At 38.9% G+C, this 23482-nt stretch overlaps 1 protein-coding gene across 5 annotated transcripts in view; it reads left to right on the forward strand.

Annotated features, from left to right (window-relative positions):
• Positions 1 to 23482, forward strand: part of MSI2 (musashi RNA binding protein 2) — an 853268-nt gene that overhangs the window by 791957 nt on the left and 37829 nt on the right. For all 5 annotated transcript variants that reach the window (XM_089678522.1, XM_089678523.1, XM_089678526.1 and 2 more), the window contains one exon: positions 9446 to 9622. In XM_089678522.1, the coding sequence (XP_089534648.1) occupies positions 9446 to 9622 (177 nt within the window). The remainder of the gene's footprint in view (positions 1 to 9445; positions 9623 to 23482) is intronic.

A 23482-nucleotide genomic window follows, 5' to 3' on the forward strand; every position in this document is an offset into this window, starting at 1 on the left:
TAGCACATACAGTTCTAAAATTAAATGATGTATTGAGCTTTCTTTTGCCTCATAGCTTTATAGGAGAAATTATACTAATCACACTCTTCAGTAGTTTCAAGGGAGATGCATGTGTTGGTTGTACTTTGTGCTTCATGACTTCATTTAGTGCTGCTGGGACCTGAGCTTGACCTGCTTTACCTGCACTGGAATGACAGGATGACCTTTAAGCCATGTGATGGTGCAATGCTGCATTAGATTATCCATGCCCTGGAAGATAGAAGTTAACCTCTTCTCATAGTTCTCTCTGAAGGCAGCAATCATTTATCATATGCGAGCGCACCTATCTCTTATAAGATGGTTGAAGTAAGAAAAAACATACATGACGTAATGCTTCACAGAGGAAGCAGGGGTGCAAAACTAAATGAGTCATACAATTAAACACAGCAGCTGTACTCACAATCACAAGTCAGCTGCTGTAGAATTTTAATGCCTTAGAATAAATTAAAGAACACAGTTTTAAAATACCACCCATCTAAAATGAGTGAAGGCTGGAATTATAGGTTAGTGCAATTTGTAGTTTTGTATGATTAATCCCTGGTCACATATCTGCAAATTGGATGCATTTTGTATCCTATTCACATGACATGTGAACCAAAAGACTTTTTAATGGAGCCGGTCCACATATGTGCAGTCTAGCCACAGTGCGATTTGAAAAATAGTCCACATGAAGAATAGTCACCAGCACACCAAGAATTCCTCAAACAGGTCCAAATTTTATTCCATGGTCATGTAGTGCAAACAAAGGCAATGTTTCAGAGCCACGCAGGGACCCTTCCTCAGACCCTTTCATCATTTGCATCACTTAGGAGCTGTTTGAGGAATCCTTAGTGTGCTGGTGACTTTTCTTCATATTGACTGTCTATGGTTCCCAGCCTGTGATCACTGTAGCACCTAGCAACATCGAAAAGCATTTTCAGGAACATGTACGATGGGAATATTGTGATTTTAAAAAAAAGAGTCCGGTACGATTTTCAGCCTAGTTCAGGTGCAATTCCCAAAAGGAAAAGGAAGTACACTTTATTTGGGTGCAGCATTGCATGACTGAGCAATCGCCAGTTAAAGTAACTCAGCACCGTAATGCAAAAAATGGCCTGTTCAGAAAGGGGGTAAATGCTCTGGAGGGCAAGTGGTTAATGCACATGTCTGCTCATGAAGGCACAGAACACATTGACACATGACAAAGCACCTGCCTAATGCTACAAAAAAACACTTCTACCTACAGGCATATATCTAAATGTTACATACATTTATATGCATTTAGAAAATGTCCTATAAATACTAATGTTTCATCAACACTGTGAATGAGGCCTAAAAGAAAGCTAGGATATAAAATAAGGCTATGATGACTCATATACTCAGTCTGTGGTCAGGAGAACACAAGTTGTGAAAATAATCCCCTCCACTAGAGGGTGTTCATTGGAAGTATTACTGTATTGTACACAGTAGAGAAACAAGAATTGTATTTACAAAATATACCTCTGAAAATGTAAACTTTTGAAAAAAGGTAGGTAGTTTTTATCCTTACTTGCTACACACTTATATATTTTATAAATAGTAAGCATTTTGTCAATTAGTTTGAGAAATCTGCAGGAATATCGATATGCTGGATTATATACTTCACTCTTTTAAAAGAAATAAACAGTATCCTTGGGAATCAAGTAAAAATCCACTTTCCTTTCTGCATGTCAGTTTGTGATCATTGTGCTCTATAAATAGAATTTTTTTTATTGAATGACTTTCGATTTTTTTTTTTGCCCCTGTTTATGATTTGTTCAGCAATAACAACCACAATCTTTCTAATGTCCATTTTGTTGCCTGTGTCCCTGCCATTGGGACCAGGTTCAACAATGCTGTTCCCAGCTTGCCAGACATGATTACATTTCATAAGTCATACAGAGATTGCTTGTCACTGCACTTCACTAATCATGACAAACCCTTTAGGACAGTGTAACACATTATATATTGTCTGGATCATTATTACTCACATCTAACCTTGTTCTAGAATGCAGCATTGCTTTTTGGTATAACAATACCCTTTATCAATGTTTTGGTGCTACAAAGCACCTTTTCTCAGACATATATCAGACAGTGTTGAGTGAGTGTTTCCTAGACTGGATTGTAATGCCTTAAACTCTCTGGACAACCTAAATAGTACACAAAAGCAAATAAAAGTGCTTCATTTGGACTTTCGATTTGACAGCAGTATGTACACTACCATTATGCTATTAAAGCAGATCTGCATAGTGCAATTAGTAAACACACAACATAATCAAAGTGCAATAGATTGTACACATAACTCCTTACATTGTGAAGATAAAAGGCTAGATTGCTGCTATTTGTTTGCAAGCAGTCTAGGCAACTTTCTACCATCCAGATGGATTGGGAGATTGATGTCACAAGGCTTCATCACCCGTAATTTGTCTAATCCTCTTTAGCAGGGCAACACAGGATATATTTTTTCTAACTTCACATCGCATGATCTCATCAATCCGATTCCAAAAAGGAACTTTATCAGGAACCATAGATTTATTGTAATGGTGCATCTCTGCCCAGTTGTCTCTTCTTGTCTGCTCCATTTTCTTACTTTTGCCTAAACTAATACATGAATTATGATGTTGCTAAATGAGAACTTTGTGCAGCATTTTGAATACAAAGATCAGCTGAGCTAGCCTTTCTGGTTTTTTTTTCAGCTGTGTTATGCTACAGTTAAATTAAATTGCGTGGGGTAGTTGAAGATATAAGGGTTGATTTACTAAAACTGGAGAGTTCAAAATCTGGTGCAGTTTTATAAAGAAACCAATCATCTTCCAGTTTTTTTTTTCAAAGCTTAATTGAACAAACTGAAGTTAGAAGCTGATTGGCTACCATGCACAGATGCGCCAGATTTTGCACTCTCCAGTTTTAGTAAATTAACCCCATAGTTTTTTTTTTTTTTTAAAGATTGCTCCCTTTGAAGCTGAAAAGAAGGCTGATGATCAGTGGCAAGTGTTATAGTTGGAACAATCTGTTACATCTTTGGTTATGCTTATGGGGGGCATGAAGTCCCATGGGACTGTTTTGTTTTTGTTTTTTGTTTGTAAGAATTTCAGTCTAATTTTAAAATGTTAAAATTTAGGCAGATTCATGACTACTGTTCCTAATTTTGCCAAACAGTGAGGGAAGCAGCAAAAATATTGTTTCTAATTAACCACTTGCCTACAGGGCACTTTTACCTCCTTCCTAAGGTTAGTTTCTGTTATAAAATGTTGTAAATAAGTAATTTTTCTCCTTCACTGATGTGCACTAATGAGGCTACAGTGATGGGCATTGATAGGCTGCACTGATGGGCTTTGACAGGCATCACTGGTAAGCATTGACAGACATCACTGGTGGGCACTGAAAAGCAGCACTAATGTATGGCACTGATGGGCACTGACTGAAACTGATAGGCAGCGCTGACTGGCACTGAAAGGCAGTACTGACTGGCACTGAAAGGCAGCACTGACTGGAACTGATAGGCGACACTGACTGGCACTGATTTGTGGCATTGGTGTGCACTGATGGGCATTGACAGGCATCACTGGTGGGCATTGACAGACATCACTGATGGGCACTGAAAGGCAACACTCATTTATGGCACTGATAGGCGTGACCAATTGGAAATGCTAGGCAGCACTGATAGGCGGCACTGACTGGAACTGGTGGGCGGCACTGACTGGGACTGATAGGCAGCATTAAAAGGCAGCTCGGATGGGCACCGGTATGTGGCATTGATGGGCACTGATGGGCTACACTGATCATCAGGGCACGTGCTGTCAGCTTGAGGAGAGGACTGCCGATAACCGGCATTTCCTAGTTACGTGCGATCAGCTGTGATTGGACACAACTGATCACATCATAGGCCGACGTCATTGGCTCTTTTCTTTGATCGGTGATCTGCTGTATCTCAGGGACACAGCACACCACCGATCGTCGCTCGCCCCCATGCACAGCTAGAGTGGGAGGATGTCAGATGTGAAATTGCAATAAACTGCAGAAAAAGTAATGCAAGAACTACCGTATTTTTTGCCCCATAAGATGCACTCAAAAAAAAAAAGGGGAAAATGTCTGTGCGTCTTATGGAGCGAATATGGAGCGGCCGACCCAGTATTCCCACCACCACTGCCGTGTTAGAATACCAGGCCAGCCACTCTGCTCTTCTGTGCAGCAGAGCCTGCTCTTCGGTCCTACCTTTTCCTCTGTCCAGCAATGTCCTCACCATCTTCTCTCCCTGGTGCCGGTATCTGCGCATGCACAAGAAGCGCTGTGATTGGTGAATGGTCCAGCAGTCTTCTGGGACCTATCACGTGTCTCAGAAGACAGGGAGGGAGGACAACTCCAAGGAAGTGGGACCAGGTACCTGTCAAATTCAGGTACCCGCTTTCCCCCCTTCCACTCCCCAAAGGTCTACAGTCTCTGGTCATCTCCTGTACTATGTCCGCAGTCTCTGAATTAGATAGTGTTTTTGGTTTGTGCTGCTCAGATGCAGTGTAGTTCCACTTAAATAAGTGTGGTAGGGAGATCTGGGGTTGTATCATTCTTCACTAGTTCACCTCAGTGCAAACCTTATTTTTAGGCAGATTTTCTCAGTTTAGCTGTTGATGGGGTAAACATTGTTCGTAACATTTTTTTTTGTTGCATATTCTGTACTTTCAATGGTTGCCTGAATAACCATAGTATAGGACCCAAAAGTAGCCACTTTGTAATTTGGCTTAAAGAGTCAGTAAGTCTAATGTTACCATATACAGACGTGCCAGTTGTTCCCTTTTATGCTGGAGCACATTTTTTCTGTCCAGTCTGGCACTGCAAAACAATCCTGCCATAAGATTTCCTTCTGGAACATTATCCTTTGTTGTTAAATGTTTTTTTTTTTCATATATATTAGAATACTGAGACCTTTTGTGTTCCTTCATAGTTTTACATTTCATTTTATGGATTATAGTTGTGATATCTTGAGTTCTGTTATTGGAATTATTTAGTGCATGGTTTTATTGTTTCTCCTACCACAGTTTCTAAAATGTGGCATTCCTTGCAATGAAAAGGAAAAACTCAGGTGCTTTCAATAGGTATTTTATGTCTATGCATTCAATTAGAGGAAATTACAAGCAGAACAAGACAGACAAACTAACAAAAAGAAAGATATATTTTTGCAAGATCTTAATTTCACCCCATCTCCCCACACCTTTTGATTCTCACCCTGTGCAGTCTTCCCATATGACAGTGTTAGTTCACTCGAATTACCACCGGAGATGGCATCTCTCAACCTTTAATTAGAAGCTGGGGAAACTAAAGTCACACAAGCATTAAAGAGACACAGGAAGAAGGAGACTAAAGCTCATATGTGCACTGATGATTGGCTGGTAAATGCAGTTATTGGTATTTTGTGCTTCTGGGATGGCTTTTGTCTTGCACAGGCTGCAGTTCTACAGGCGTGAACTTGTTTTATGCATCAGGCCAATTATGAATGTGTGTAGGGGGTGGCAGAAACACAGGTGTTTGGGACACATTTCCATGCAATGTTTCAGTTTGCCAGACAGTGCACACAGTAAATTGGAATTTTCTGTTGCTACTTAAAGAGGAAAACAATGTTTTGAATGTGTTTTTTGGGGGAAAATTGAAATCATGTTAGAAACATTAAGCACTTCAATACTGGCCACTTTCATCCCCTTCCTGCCCAGGCCAATTTTCAGCACTGTCGCATTTTGACACTTGCACGATCATGCAACACTGTACCCATATGATATTTAAAAAACATTTTTTAGACAGATAGATCTTTCTTTTGGTGGTATTTAATCAACACTATGTTTTTTACTTTTTGCTAAGCAAACGAAAAAAGACTGATAATTTTAAAAAAGCAACTTTCTTCATTTTTGTTATAAAATTTTGCAAATAAGTAATTTGCACGATCATGCAACACTGTACCCATATGATATTTAAAAAACATTTTTTAGACAGATAGATCTTTCTTTTGGTGGTATTTAATCAACACTATGTTTTTTACTTTTTGCTAAGCAAACGAAAAAAGACTGATAATTTTAAAAAAGCAACTTTCTTCATTTTTGTTATAAAATTTTGCAAATAAGTAATTTTTCTTCTTCACTGATGTGTGTTGATGAGGCTGCACAGATGAGCTGTACTGATGGGAACTGGTGAGGCTGCACCGATTGGCACTAAAGAGGCTACAATGATGTGCACTGATAGGGGGCACTGATGGGCACTAATAGGTGGCACTGATAAGCTGCACTGATGGACACTGATCAGCTGCACTGATGGGAACTGGTGAGGCTGCACTGATGGGTACTGATGAGGCTGCACTGATTGGCACTAAAGAGGCTGCAATGATGTGCACTGATAGGTGGCACTGATGGACACTAATAGGCGGCACTGATGGGCACTAATAGGCTGCACTGATACACTGCACTGATGGGCTCTGATTATCAGTGTAGACAAAGCGCTGTCAGAAATGCCAGTCATTGGCTTTCCTTTCCTCAGGCACTGACTGCGCTGAGAAAAGGGAAAGCCGATAATCGGCAATCTGTTTACATGTGATCAGCTGAGATTAGACGCAGCTTATCACATGGTAAAGGGCTGCTGTTTTGGCCCTTTACCATGATCTGTAATCAGCTGTGTCCAAGGGACACAGAGGTCACAAGGCACACACAAGGCGCATTCTGGGAGCACGTCTCTACATGCCATCCCAGAACAAGAGAACCGCATTGTAGCCTTCTTTCGGCTATAGTGCAGTATTAAAGCGGTTAAAATGTACACAGATCTTCCTTTTTGTGAGACTGTATTTTAGCTGGGGCTGCCAGAGTATATAGATTTGTGAATGTATTAAAATGACAATATTAATTCTGCAAGAAGCTTCCCCCTCATAATGTAACCATACAACCTGTGAGCTGTGTTTGAAACTGTGCACTTTGTGATATTACTAAAGTATATGGGCAACACATCTGCCAGGAAGATGACATATGTTGTTTATTAAATGGCCAAATAGTTACAGACTTGCATATATATATATATATATATATATATACACATATATATATATATATATATATATATATATATATATATATATATATATATATATATATATATATACATATATATATATACGAGAGATTCCAACAAAGAACTTTGCATTCAAGATATTTTTTTACAAAATAACATAAAATCATTGATAGTGTAGCAGTGTTTTAGCTGCATCTCAAATACGGGCTTTTACATTGATCTCTGTAACATTTCTGTCCTTTAGGTCTATAAGGATCCTTTCTGTTTTCATTTGTTACAGACTCAAAACATAGCAATATTGCAGAGAGCAATGTAAAAGCCTGGCCTAAATTGTAGCGAAAATACTACTACTAATCTGTGAATGGTTTAATGCTATTTTTCAAAAAATAGATGGAATTGAAAACCTTTTGTGTGTATCTCTCTTTACTGGATAAAGCCTTGTACCTGCCTAAAAGCTAGATCACTGCCCAAGGGATCTTCATATTGAATGTGTGCTGCTGTACTTACTGACAAATCATGGTTTAATGGTGGTGCATGTGCTGCATCATTCTTGATCTCAAACCAATGTACATATGCCATTGGTTTTCTCAACAGGCTGGTCTGAATTTACTCTGTCTCACCCAGAGTTCACTATGTAATATAGTGCACAAAATGAACAAATTGAGATGGATGATTCTGTTGCTGGCAACACTTCAGAGGCAGAACCACTACAATTTGGAATAGCGAAAAGTTTCTCCACTGATGCTCAAAATGCTGCTGAAATCCAATCACCTTTGGGCAGCAAAGGTAGCAACTCAGTACATAATAAGTAGTGTGCTCCCTATAATCCATGAAAGTTGATTCAGTGTATGCAGTTTTGTGAGCTGGTAATTACTGTGCTGCGTTTCACTAAAGCTCCAAAATTTGTAAGTGCAATAGACATACTGTAAATCTAGACCATTTTATCTAGTAAAACTATATTGCAGTTGTTTCACTTAAAGACTGAAAATTCTTTTGCTGTTCATCTGTATTTCTGGGGTTATATTAGTGGAGCATTAGTGCCAAGACAGTACCAAATTGCAGGCAGAATCTGATTAAATAAAATTGAAATTATAATTTTCAAACTAAAGGTGTAGTTATGGTGTAATGTAAGCAATTACTGATTGTCTTCCTAGGAAAGGTGAAGGAGAGGCACTTGAAACAAGTTTACAAATAGGTGATTCAGGTAATCATTTGAGCCCAATGGCTTTATTTCAGCAGCTCCCACAAGTCAAGACGCCCCATGGAAAAAGGGGTTACCCAGATAAAGAATCCACATGTGAAAAAGGGCTCCAAACAAATGTCCAAGAGTGCAATATATTTCATAGTAGAAACAGCTCACAGCAAAAAATTTTAAAAACAGCCAGCATATTTCAGCGTCCAGGAAAATCCCCCTTCACCAGGGTTAAAAAAAACCCTGAAATTTAAAGGCCTTGAAATGCTTTGGCAGACTGATCTGTGTTTCAGATCTTTCTGGAAGTGTATAAACAGACAGTTTTGTCAACTGTCTGTTTTAACACATTTTGGCTGTTGCTACCCCATAGGAATTTTCATATCCAAAGAGTAGATAGGAACATTCTGGTCAGTTCCATAGACATTCAAGTAAGTCATTAGAGAAACCAGAAACAAAGGAAATATATAATACATTTAAAGTACAGCTATGTTGTTCAGACTGCCATCATCTTAAGGGGAATGCATCCGGTTTCAGGTAACTGTTGTATTAAATCCACACTAATGTATGTCTAATATTTTATTATTATGTTCTCTCTTTTGTACTGTTTGTAATGATGTTACATGTGTGTATTCTAATATATTTTAGAGATTAGAATATGATTAGCCTTGATTTTGTTTTAATAGCTGACCAGAATTTTTAATAATGGGTTGGCTCTATGTAGTTTGACTATACATTTGTTTATAAATACCCCTAAAATAGCTCCATCATCCACACCTGAGCTAGTTTATATCTAAATGATAATGTAGTTTGACTATACATTTGTTTATAAATACCCCTAAAATAGCTTCATCATCCACACTTGAGCTAGTTTATATCTAAATGATAATTGCTTACTAATGTTTGTTTTATACTTTCTCACTGTGGCCTTTTAGCAGTGTATGAAAAATGCACCCTTTTGCCTTTCACTTTGCTGTCAATATATTTCTGTGTTCACACCACAACTGTTCATAACACTGTTGCATTTTTAAATGGCTATTTTTAAAAATTTTCTGTGTTGTAATGAGCAGTGGAGTGGATGGCAAGGGCTGGCGACCTGTTTGTTTGTCATTTGACACTTTTATTTTGAGTGCACTGAGTCACAATGCAAAACTCAAAGTGATGGGATCAATATGTCTTTAGGACTCCCTGATTATGGTTTCTATACCTCGCCCGGTGACCAACGGGCTGCTTTATCGTTTGCGGATTACGGTTCCATGGGGCCTCGGGCGGCTCAGATGCTTCGTAGTGAGCATGCTGCTTCAGCAAGTAACTCCCCCCTCCATCACCTTCCCAGCCCGGATCAGTTTAAGAGCCCAGGTTTGTACAGCTTTTTTTTGGGGGTTAATGGGTAATATTCATTTGTTGTACAGAAAATGCTATGTGAAGTCCAGATTTTGCATGCTCTGTATATTTTATACATGCTGTATCTGTGGTGCAATCCTTACAAAATTATGTAATATGCAATTCATGAGTGAGTGAGCCCATTTCCATTCTGCCATTTGTGCATGAATTTTGCAAATCTATACCATTAGTACATGCATGTAGACTATTTCATACTTTCAGTATAACATTTGAAAGTCTACTGTTACTGATCAATTGTAGAATGCCAGATTTTTTTCTTTTTTAATTAAAATTACATGTTTCAGATGGCGTTTTACATTATGTTGTCACTTGGTTTATGTTTTCAGGCTTAAGCTTTCATGCCAGCTGTCAGTCAATAGTTTTATTATATTTATTCTTCCAATATGCAAACACAAAGTTCTCTGTAGTCCTTGAAATAAAGACATTGGTTTATGCACTGACAGGTGTGTAAAATGCTTCAAAGAATTTCAAATTTTGTTATTGAAACTCATTTATATGAGTTTTTTTCTTTTGCTGCTTTATTCTTCATCAGGAACTTTTACCTATACTGTAATGTAATATCCTAAATGAATTGCTAAAGTACTTTTGGGTCACACACGTGTGCAACTAATGAAAGTCAAAGATAAGTCATAAAAATGAACAAAATCAAGTGAGGCTGAGTGCTGCCCAGCCATTCACAGCAAGCCTTGTATTTTGATGATTGAATGCAAGGCTTTCTCTGACTGACAAAGGTGGAGAGGAAGGCAGATGATGTCAGAATCTCCATTTCAGCCAATCAGAGGAGGCCTTGTATTTACTCATAAAAATGCAAAGCTGTCTATGAATTTCTGAGAAGTGCTCAACCCACCTTGATTTTGTTCCTGGAACAAGGCAGGAAGTCCCCATGCTGCTGTCAGAACACAGCGCTGTATACTGTATGTAGCTTATGCTACATACAGTTTATACAACACTAACAGCAGGCGCATTTCTTAGTTTAGGAAATGCTTTGTTTGGCCAAACTATATAAAGTGATAGCAAAGCTGTAGTTAGTCTTTAACTCTGTACTTGTCCAGAAGAGAAGGGAAAGTCAACAAGGACAGAAAAAATGGATCTATTAGGGCAGGTTTGTTTTAGGCTGGGTTCACTTATTTGTGTTGTGCACATTAATTTTGAATAGCACCCGAACACACATACCCAGTGCACCACAACAGACTGCATTTAATGAACCCCAAAGCATAGATGTGAGCCATCTGTGTGTGCATTGGAAAGAAAAAAACGTGCATTGGAAGAAAAATAAATGCACAATAACACACAGCATGACACAGGGTAATGTGCATTTAATTAAGTACTGCACCTACTGTATGTAAACCCAGCGTCGGGGTCCATTGATCCAATAAATACAACAGGCTAGAAATCTACCTACATAGTAGCTGTATACTCCGTTGAAATAAAAAAAACCCTGTCTTTCTGTGATGCAGGTAAGCAGTATAGCAAGATACCGAGCTGTAACCTGGCTAATTTGGTACGTTAGTCTGGTAATATAGCCTGTAGACTGGATGAGTGTAATGTGTGTGTGTGTATATATATATATATATATATATATTGGGTATCCCATGTTCTAAAGCAGGGGTGCACACCCTGAGCCCTCTGATGTGGCCCACAACCTCATGCTCTTGGATGGCAGGTTGGCAAGCCCAGATTGGGGCGCTTGGAGCCAGCGCTAGCAGTGAAGGAAGCAGGCGACTACAGAGGAAGCAAGAACCTCATAAGCCAATGCTTCCTCTGTAGCGCTGGCTCCTGTCCCAGGCAGAGTGATACCAAATGCACTTCACCTGAGACTGTTCTAGTAGCCTAGCAATGTCGGCAGAAGCTAGAAGAGAAAAAGGTCACTTTATTAAACATCACATAGTTTTGCAATGGGCACCTTAGAACTTTTAAAAAAGGTTACTAGGCTGCTTTCACACTGATCCGCATGTGCAGCGCAGTGCACCTGCAGCTTTTCTGCGGGTTAGGTGCACTGAATTATAAACTTCTATTATATCCTGCAGGTTTGGTGCACTTTCTGAAAGCACACCAAAATGCAGCAAGATATATGGCAAAACACAGCTAACCCACAAAAAAGCCGCAGGTGCACTGCACTACACCTGAAAATGCAGCACATCAATGTGAAAGCAGCCATACAGGGGACTCAGGAATAGTAAGGGTTTGTTTAATTTGCAGTTTGGGCAGCGGTGAAACTCCACAGTTGAAATGTGTTTTCACCAAACCCCCCCAACCACTGGGGTAGCGTCAGGGGTCTCAATAGCAACCCCACCCCATGCTTCAGGGAGCTTGCGCAGCCTCCCTGTCACAATCTGTTTTACGGGAGTAACGGCATATTCAGGAATCGATCGTCTCCATTTTCCTCCTGCAACCAGCTGCAGGAGGAAAATTTTCATTATGCTATTCAAAATGAAAAATATTAAAATCTGAACCATATTGTGGCTAAGTGACCAGTTACCAAATCACTTCAGTTGCCCTCTTCAAATGGTTAAGCAGCCCTGTTTTAGAGGGATAACTGCAAGAGATCGCAATGTAATTGCTCATTCGTGTCCCTCAATCCTGGGGGAGTCATGGTATTGTCTCTGTTCCTTCAAAGTAAATGTTTACTTCCTGGAGAAAGGTAGGAGAAAGGTACCTCCGCTGTGCAAAGAGAACTCTCTAAGTACCAGAGAGTACCAACAGTTTCACAACAGCGTTATGTTATGTTTTGCTTGTAAAGAACAAATTGTTTCAGTTATTAGTTTATATTTTTCATATAGCCAAATGTATGGAACTTCTTTACTCTAGTTGCACTATAAAGAGGGCCTGTCAGAAAGTAGAACAGTCTTCTGCAAAAACAGGGCTAACAGAGGACTTAAGGAGAGAGAGTGCATATTTGTTGAGTTCTGTAAAGAAAGCAGTGAGGCCAAATAAGTTTGGGTTGGATTCAACCAGATGTGGAGATTTTTCTTGATGAGAATAATTAGTTTTCTCCCCTTGAGGCGGTCTGAGAGAAATGGAAAATTTCACTCTGTGTGCTGGATATAATGTATTTAAACTTGTGATAGGACTACTTTTGGGTAGTGCCCTGTACGACATCTAGTGAGGTCCTGTCCATGAAGTTCCTGTACAGAGGAAGTATCCTGGATTAAGCACGCTGTCTAGAGCATGCCCCTAAAAATCACTGTGTTCTCAGGAACTAAACAAAATACAGTCAAGGGATTGAACAAAGGTCATGAGTATTCTTGGTCAATAGAAAAGGGCAAGTTAGTTTTATTTACTTTAGTGGAATTATAAAAAAAGCATAAATTGACCACATAATAAGTAACAAAAAAGATTAGCTTTGGTGCACTTTCAGAAAGTGCACCACACCGCAGTGCATCAGAGTGAAAGCAGCCTTGTAGGGGACTCAGAACAGTAAGGGCTTGTTTAATTTGCAGTTTGGGGGGGGGGTTACCAAACCCCCCCAACTACTGGTGTAGTTTTGGGGGTTGCAATGGCGACCTCGCCCCATGCATCAGGGAGCTCATGGGGCCTCCCTGTCACATTCTGTTTTATACTTGAACAGGAAGGGCGGCATATACAGGAACTGATCCTATCCATTTTCCTTCTGCAAATGGCTGTAGGAGGAAAATGTTCAGATTTTCAAACTTTTAATTTTGAATAGCATAATGAACCATTTCATTTCACTGTGGCCTGCGATCGGTCACTAGATCTCTTAAGTGACCCTCAATCTTCAAATAGTTGATGACCCCTGGTTTAGTCTAAGTTACAGAGCGAGTGGTGTGCGTGTCTGAGTTAGGACCTGTGTTGATGTTGATGTTTGCTCACATCAGACAAGTTTTCCATTCCCAAGTTTATGGGAATGTAGAACACATTTGAATGAGATCAAATGTAGGTTAGAAGTTGATCAACTGCAGGTCAAATGAACCTTTTAATAAATTCTGAATGATCTAAGAAGCATCTCAAATGGATGTTCTCAACACAGACCTCTTAAGTTGTCATCTTGGGAACATAAGGATGCAGCAGGCCATATACATTAGGCAGAAGTCAAATGTGCATGCATGATCTGAATTATTTCAACATATTATTACGTATACATGGACACTCATGTTTTATTTATTTATTACAGGCTTTACATATTGTACCTTCACATCAATCCCTGCCTTCAAGGAGCTTACAATCTAAGCTCTCTATCTCACACTCATACATACTCAGTAAACCTACAAGCTTGTCTTTAGGGTGTGGAAGGAAACAGGAGTACCTGAAGGAAACCTACCCAAGCACAGGGGAACATGCATTATGTACATTGTACAAACATGCTGGTCCGTGCACCAAGAATGCATGTTTGGTGTAAGTGTGATCATGGGGCAACACAGAATGCTGTTGTTCTGTGTTCTGTTCTCTTGTTCTGCTGAGGTTTAAGGATACCAGGATTATGAGTATCAGAAACAATACTGTTTGACGCTTTTTACATTTTGGATATACATACACTATTTCTGTCGGTTGTCATGAATTCAGCTGTAAGCATTGTCCTAATCTTTATAGTTTCAATGCAGTACCATTTGTTACACTCACAAATAATTTAAAAATGAGTGGTGCTACTTTTGTTAAAGGAATTTAACACAGCTATAGAAATGAATACCAGAAAAACAAACAACTACATTATATCAAATGAAAGTTTACACCTAAATGTCAGCCTTTCATGTTTATCACTAGATACATTTGAAAGTATGCTCACTTGCTGTTGAAATGTAGAAATCAATGAGATTAACTATCCCAAGCAAATTATATAGCATCATTGTCAATAGATACTGTTTATAATATAGTGCATTCCAAGAAAACTGTAATAACTGATGTAATAGAGCACTACATTAAATCAACAGTTTATAGACTCTATCTAGTGGACCAGAAACACCTAACACAGTAGAACTTGACTTGCTAAGCAACTACATCAATAATTTGATTTGTATTTCTCTGAACAAGATGGAATATAACCATTTGGATTATAGGTTCTTGAGATATGACCCATTAAGTTGTCCATGCATAGCAATACAAACGGTGTTTTAAACAAAAAGTTAACAATAGAACACAAATCAATATATCTAATTCAGTAACATTGCATCATATATAGCTACATTATCCAGTTTATGCCTATAAACCAGTGTATCAACAATTACCCTAATGCCGACCAGTATCACATACCATATCAAGATGACACAATGTGCATTTCTGTTGGTTAGTATGTTGTGATATCATTATGTACATCTTCAATGTTTGGTTTTGCATATTTTGAGCAGTGTTCGTTTTTTTCAGAGCAATTCCCTGTGAAAGAATGCATTGGCCAGGGATCATGACATTTTTTAAAATGCCTCTTTATCTAGTCATTTGCTAGTCTCATCTGATCCTCTGAGAAAGAGCAGGGGGAGAGAGTGGACCAATAGTGGCTACTGAATGGAAGACATGTGTGTAGCTTCCCTACTAAAAATGCAATCTTTGTATTAATACACAAAGCAGTTCAAAGTAGTTAGATCAATCTAATCACAGCAAAATGTCTAATTTGCTTTTGTTACAAAAGCATGAAATAGCCTTTTTATGAAACGGTCAAAGGACAAGCGTGGGATTCTGATAAAAAAAAAAAGCACACACACACATACCCACATGTTGCAGCATCAGTCTGATGCTGCAGCTGTCCCCTGCCAGCTGTAAGATCGAGAACTGAGTGAGCTGATCACTCAGTTCTTGGTCCACTCTGAGTAGAGAGCCTTAACTGTCAGTCACCACTCTCTGCTCTGCCCCTCCAACACTCACTAGAGTGCCGGGTAGGAGAGAGGACAGGAGTGACTGGCTCAGGCATCTGGGTGGATCCTGGCATTATTATCGGAATCATTCCAGAACCTGGAGTGGCTCTGTAACGTACACTACTGTGATCCGGAAGAGAAGTATGGCCAAAAAAGCTTTGGCTATACATCTCTTTTAAAGGCAACTATCACTGACGCTACCTACAATAAATTCATTGTGTGTATACTGGGATATAATAAAAGTAAGTTTTCCAAGTAGTTTTCAAAGTGGCAGTTTTTTACGCTTCTTGAATAAGGTGTGGTGGTAAAGGTGTTTGGGAACATGCCAAGTGGTATGGTGAAGCATTGGTCTCCCTTTGAAGTTCTTCGACCCCGCCTATGGTAGGTGCACGCTCAAAGACCACATAACCTCTTGTCCTTACCATAAAATTAGTTTTATTTGCTAAAATTAAATAGAAAAAAACATAAATTACTCTGATCCCATCGAGTTACCAACAGTATAAAACATTTAAATTTCACACTTCTACCTTGGATCAGTTTTGGAGAAAACAATTAAGCACATTGCCTCTACCCTGGACCTGTTCTGAAGGAGTGGGGTATCGCAACTACATGTAGGTATGGCTGTTCACTGATACTTTTGCAACTATATGTATTGTTAGGCTAAATTTAACTGTGAAAATTCTTGTCGTTTTGTGTGTGTTCGCACATTATGGTATGTTTTTGTCTTTTGATGTGTATTTTGCATAGTCATACCTGTTACAAATATTAACAATGTCTTATACTCAATTGGTATGCATATGGTTAAAACTCAGTAAAATGCACTATGTCTGCATTTACTGTGTTATCATTCTTATTTTTTTTCCTCCAAATTCACACTGGTACAGTAAAATTCATGCATGGTTTGTCCATAATGCACTCAGAGATAACAATGAACCTGATTGATTTGTTTGACAGTTCTGTAGTTTCACTGTAGTAGCTGACTGTGTTACATATGTATGCAACGTAAAGTGCATCTCTACAGTCCTCCTCCCTTGCTGTTTAGGTTAAATGAGGTCAGGGGGTATTTTGAGAGCTGAAATCTTCAGTTTCTGCAGCTCTGTTTTCAGTTGACCCTTCCTGCAATATACATGTGTAATATATGACTGGTCTTTTGTCACACATGTGTCAGTAGTTATTGTGAGTTCTTTTACATTGGCTGTAATAAATGCAGTACCATAGAAATGACAACAGTCAGTTTAATAAACCCCATCTTCCATTCTCCCTGATGTAATGTGATAGGTTTAATATCTATAAATATTTCTTCACTACCTCCTACAGGTAGAAATTTCAACCCTGTTATTTGTTTGCTTAATGCACTGACTTGAACATCCACCACTCCCATGGAAAATGTACAATATAATGAAGGTGTAGGAGTGATTTTGTCACAGACATAATTTCTACATTCAGCTCTGTGATCACAGCGAATGAATACAGCATTATGTGAACGTTCAATGAACTAAAATGACTTGACTCTGTTATCACTTACTTTAAATTATGAGGTTTGACTATAAACACACTTTCTGGCATAATTTTATTCATAGCTTGACATTTTACTCTTACAAGTCTTTTACTTACATTTTTTTTAAATGAACACAACATACATTTCATCTGACTTATTTTCCGGCAGAAATATTGTTATTGATTTGCTTTAGCAATCTAGGGACAATACAGTGCATTTTAATATAGTTTATAACTTCAGCAGATTGCACAAAAAGACACTTTGTGTGTTGAGTATATTTCACTTATATTGGTGCATTTTGCATATGTTTGACATTTTAATCTGCAAAAGTTGTCATTTCATATATTTCTTCTATACTGTAGCCTGCAGCAAGTAGCCAGATATGTGCTTTTATTATTCTAAAGGTAGCAACACACAAAAACATCTGATCATTCTATTAGACCGGATCAGACCCCAGTAATATCTCTTTTTCACTCCAAATGCACATCCACTGTTTAACATACACTCCATGTGCTACCCGTAGATCTGTGCAGGGCTAATATGTACTTGGTCAATAGAGATTTAAAAGTAATCTTTCAAAAAAGTTCCAGCATATCTGATGACTGTTAGGCTCTGTTTAGACCTGATGTTGTGGGGTCACACAAAAGTACAGTTGAGCTGTCCACCCACTGCCCCCCCCCCCTAAGCTGCAATGACAGCTGACAGGGGTACTTGCATGCTGCAGATGCAAAGCTTGGCTCACCCGACATGAGTTGATTCATCTGACATAGCAATCGGCAGGCGACAAGCCCACCAAACACTACACAGTCTAGCAAATGGAGAAGTGTCTCAAACACCCCACAGCCTCATGCAATGCATGCAGTTGTGGCGAAGTTGTCAGCAAAAATGGGGTAAAACGGGAGGTGAGGTGGCATCACATCGCTTTCTCACCACTTGTCAGTAGCCTCTGGAGTGTGGTCAGAATGTGTATCGGGCTTCAGAGGCAAGGGAGATTTAGACGCATGTCTAAATCTACCTTTAAAGTGGTTAGCTGTAAATGTTCATATTGTGCAGGTGGCAGTATGATTTTGCTAGGCAAGTCAAAACTTGTGAATTTATAAAGACATTCCTGGTTTGTGAGGCTGCCTATCACAGTGATGGACCAATAGTGGCACACTGGACAGTATGGTCCTGAGCATCAGGGCCTCTGGTTCAGGTGACAGCTACTTCAGGGTTAATAATGAATTCTTTTTAGTAAATATGGATACTGTATAGTCCATAAGCCTTGTTGCGCAATAAGCAGATGTACTGAAACACTAGAGAATTGTTAAGCCTGCTATTGCTGAACTCTGTTGCTGGAAATGCTAATTAGGACCTGTGTCAACAGGCTTTTGTTCACATCAGACATGGTTCTCTTTCTTGTACATGCCATTCTCGTAAAATGGCATCAGCTTGACTTGCTTCTGTGATCAATCATTGGCAGGTGCAGTTGACCTGCCTCATTGTACATGCACACCATCAGCTGCAGCGGGCTGACGTGCGGTGGGCTGATCGCAACACATCACACTGTTCACTTTTTATAAAAGAACTTTATTTAAATACTGCACAGTGACATTTCATCAAGTTCTACTGGCATGCAGTAGTGTGTGCAGTACTTTTTTTCAGCATGCCATACCTCAACAAGGTAGTGTGAATAAGTCAGGGATACAAGGCATTTTGCCTTGTCTTACGGCAGGACTGCACTGGAATATAGTTCTACTGCACCTGGGTTGAATCTGCTCTCAAGCAGGTTTTGCATTCCCATAGACCTGTATGCAGATGCAAAACACATTTACAGTGAACAAAACACAGGCTCTTATGAGGACTTCTGTAGTTTTACACTGTGATTTTCTTGTTTATAGGATTTATTAGAGTGCATTAAATATATTACACCGAATGTGCAAGCTTCATTTCAGACATTAACACTGTATCATCACTTTCTTTTTAACATAATTGCTTGTTTATACTTTTGAACGCCAGCTTTCTACTTTATTCCATGTTCATGTGCACTTGTGAATTTACTTTGTTCATTATCAAAAGAAAGAGGGGAAAGGAAAAATCCTGGATCAGGCAAGAGCCTTATTTAAGACTGTGTCATTATTATTATTTGTCTCTAATTGCCCTTGTTTGCATACAATCCCGACAGCTCAGAGAACTGGTGGGTGTTTATTTACGGTCTGCTTTCCAAGTTATAAATCCCAACTTTATCCCTCCCTCTTCAAATGGGTGGCAGCTGTAGAGAGCTACAGTGTAAAAGTGTTTGATACATCCAGTCTATATATGAGACCATGTAGTAATAATAATGAGTAATAGTAATAATGTAGTAATAGAAGTGTAATAAGAGATGTCCTGCTATCTGTATGTAAATGTAATTGTCCAAAATTGTAAATGTAAATACTATACAGTAAGTTATAATAACAAACAGGTTATTGGCTGGTAACTCATTCAGCACCAGGGGTGGACTGACAACTCATGGGTCCCCCGGGCAATAGGGGATCATGGGGCCCCTGTGTCCTTACCCAAACTCAAAAAAGCCTATGAAAAAGGTACCAGGGGCATCTCATGGGGCCCCCTACTGACCCCGGGCCCTTGGGCAGTGCCCGAGTTTCCAAATGGTCAGTCCGCCCCTGTTCAGCACTATTATAATACTTTAGCTTTCTGCTGGCTTAAACGGTTTAAACGGCATATATTTTAATTTAAATTGTACCTTTCTAGATTACATTTAAAAAAATAGGTGGTCCTGAGTGGCTTGATGCACAAAAAAATTATAGTATCTTGCAAAGTAGGCTGATATTGCACTTCTTAGCAGGACTGTTTTCAGCACATCTCACAGCAGTTCTTGTGAACAATTACCTTTTATTCTTCTTTTTTATGTCTCCTCCATTCTTTCTTAACCATGTGTCAGATGGCCTTTGAGGCAACAGTAACATTTACAGACATAGTCGTAAACAAAAAGTTTGAGTCCATGTCATTTCATGTTTGTGTGTGCTCAACTGTTTCACATGCTGTTTTGTTGACAATCACCTTCTAAACTCACGTTAGTTATAATGTGAATACTTGACAGATAGAGAGGGATTTAGGACTAAAATATGAATTTGAGACTAACTTAAAGTGTTACTAAACCCACAACAGTAAAATCAGTCTGTATATGCAGTAAAGCACTTGTTATACCCACTGTGGAACCTAAGGGGTTAATCCTCTGCATTGTGGAAAAACACTGTTTGATCCTGACTTCTTCTAGTGCCCCCCTCTTATCTCCTGATAAGACATATCAGGTGGAGTCACTCTGTACATGTTCAGTTTGGTGTGTATTGCTAGAGAGGTTTGTTTTTTTCTTGGGATAGTGCATGTGATCACCACAGGCCCAATCAGCTTTGTCCAGACAGAGGTCAGGGGTTCTGCATTCTCCTAGAACAGAATGAAAACTCCTACAAGCTTTAACTAGTACTCGGCTGGACACTGATAGATGTCACAAGACTGCTGTAACTGCTGATGAGAAAAGGTATTTAGCAGTTTATATTTAGTAAAATATTTGCATTTCCATGTTCTGTGTACTGTGGGAGATCAGATATAGTGAATGCAGAGTCCTGGGTTTAGTAACACTTTAACAAGACCAAGGGCTAAGTCACGCAGTGTGCAGTTACAGACATATTACTGCACTGTAAAATGTCTGTCACCACAATGACACACAGAAAACACATACTTCCTATGTGCCCCATTCACACTACAAGACATGTAGACTTACTGCATTTTATCACAGTGCATCGTACAGAATTACATGGCACTGTACAGCAACACAGTGCATGAATGACGTATATGTTTTGTACACTTCAAATAAAGTTGATACAAAACAAAAAAGGCAGCCATGTGCTGAATTGCACACCACACTGCCCCCTACTGCAGCTGGGAATGAACAGCTGCCGGAGCGGTAAAATGCTTCGCCAGCTGTCAGCTATAGTGTGGATTTGCAGTGAACAAGACTGCTTATTTAGTGAGTGGAATATGTGTAACAATTTGCACACCGGTCTCTTTAGGAATTAGGGGTATATTTTTTATAAAAACACAGATCTAGTATTTAAAAACAGGGAGAGTTTAAATGGCAGTCAGTGCTGGTGAATGTAACATTGTAGAACAAGTAATGATGTTTGTTGAACAGCAGCTAAACAAGGCTTGAGCTGCCAAACGTAGGGAAATGCAGATGGCAAATGTGCTTTATAGATGCCACTAATCTTTTGATGGTGAAAAAGCAGGAAATGGTCAGGAGATAATCATTCCCTGGTTTACCCCTAAGGTTGGACGTTTGGAAAGGTCTTATGGCTACAAGCCTAACAAAGAAAAGTGTTATAGTAATAGTTTGTTCCCCGTCCCACTATCTCAAATAATTATTTCTCATGTGAGCATACAAACATACCATAAATTGTCCTTCAGTTATATCAACATATACAAACATTGTAGGCTGAATCCCAGTACATTTGTGCACAGAACTGGTCCATTTCTGGTTGTCTATTCCTGGTGTGGACCGAAGTAAACAATAAATTCAGTCTTATTTTTTACTTCGTTCGTAGGTTAGTTTTAGGGTTATCAGAGTATCAGGAATTTTTGTATCAGTTAAAGTGGTTGTAGAGGGTGAAGGTATTTTACTTTAATGCATTCTCTGCATTAAGGTAAAAAAAAAACTTCTAATGTCAGCTCCTCTCCCCCTCGATCCAGCGCCGTGCTTGAGAGCTGCAGCACTGTTCTCTCTTCCCTTCTCACTGGTTCCTTCATGATCATGGCTGCTCTGTGCAAAACCATTGCACAGAGCAAGTAAGTATGACATATTTGTTGTTTAAACAAAAAAAAAACATTACAATCACTTTAAGGTTCAAGTTAGGGTTTGGTTTTGAGGCTACATTTTAGGTTAATTGATAAGGTCTCATTTTAAGGATTAGGTTGTCAAGTAGGGGGAAGGTTAAGTGTCAGAATTTACTTTAGGTTTAGGAACACTAAAAACAGTAAGTGGTATTATGTGTTTTTGTTTTAGTTATTTATTTAGATTGCCATAATATATATGTTATGTTACCAAACCAAACCAATGGTGCTTTGTCACAAGGCATACAATGTATGGGTATCCCCTATTAGATAACTAACAGCGACTCTTGATAAATACAACATATATCCCATTTGGTGTTCTGTGCTTTTGGATAAAAAACACATATCTATAACAGTGCCTTGAGTACATTCATGCCTAAGGCCTAGTTTTTTCACGCCAATCCTATTTTCTGTCATTGTAGTAAGACTGTAGCTACCTTTCCATATGGTTCCTCTTCTGCATTAACATTCTACGGTACAAATGGATTGCCTTAGTATGTTTCATAACATTAGATTATTACTTTTTCACATCTGCTAAATAAATCGACTGCTTTCTGTGTAAGCTATTGAAAGCTGTTGTGCCCCTAAGCAATCTTAGATTTTATCCAGAGTTGGGCCGCTGTATTTGTGGTGTATATATAGAATTTATTTTGCCAGGCTTTTCTTGTACCATATAACAGATTACAAAGAGAGTGCAGACTTGTGTCACATTTTTTTGATGGTTCAGAAACAATGCACAGTGCATGGCTTTTTATGTTTTTGAGGTATTTTATAAAGATGTTTTTCCTAATTTAGGTATTAAACGCCAGGTGGATCCACCTTTTTCTGTCATAGCTGTAATATACTGTATTTGTGTGTCTGTGTGGGCCACTGTATTTGTGTGTATGCTTAGAATTTATTTTTCCAAACTTTCCTTTTACTGTGTAAAAGATTACAAAGAAAGCAGAAGATTTTTTTCTCTAGAGCTATAGTGACTGTTATATACATACAGGCTTTATATCCCTTGTTTTACTTGTTATGCATAACAAGTAAACAGTATAGCATTGCTTTATTTTTTATTATGTGTTTGTGCTTAACAATGTATGACACTGTCCTGTATCTGTTTTCATGCCCCGTGCACATTGTAACAATCAAAAGCACTAATCAAAAAGTGTGAGTGCTGTTGATTGGAACACTGTGCATGGGAGAGCCAGACCTCTGCACTCCAATGTTCTGGTTCTCCATGCTGTCGCTACAGGACAGCTTCATACCCTGTTAGGTTAGGCATTTTTTTTAATACCATATTCTCTACCTATTGTACAACCCGACTGCATAAATGTACAAAAAAAAAATAATGCAGACGGTATGCTTATCGCAGCATGCACGTTTTTTATTCCACTAGATCATTAAATTTTTTTAAATAAGTAAGATTTGTTGTGTATAAGGCCTTGCATGCCCAAGCATACAGATTTACCAAGCAGTTTAAGGTATTTACAGACACAAGAGAGCATTTACCAAAACAAACTGGTTTCAGATTGCGCAATAGTTTTAGGTCTGTTGGTCTTCCCTGACCCTGGCCAAATTTGGAGGAAGATTCAGATGGCCAGGTTATATCTTTCCTGGCTAAATCATTATTAGTTTCTCCCAAGACAAGTGGCTATTTTTGTG

Source organism: Staurois parvus, unplaced genomic scaffold (assembly GCF_062004578.1).
Source record: "Staurois parvus isolate SC_StPar_1 unplaced genomic scaffold, SC_StPar_1.0 ptg000206l, whole genome shotgun sequence".
Taxonomy (NCBI): Eukaryota; Metazoa; Chordata; class Amphibia; order Anura; family Ranidae; genus Staurois; species Staurois parvus.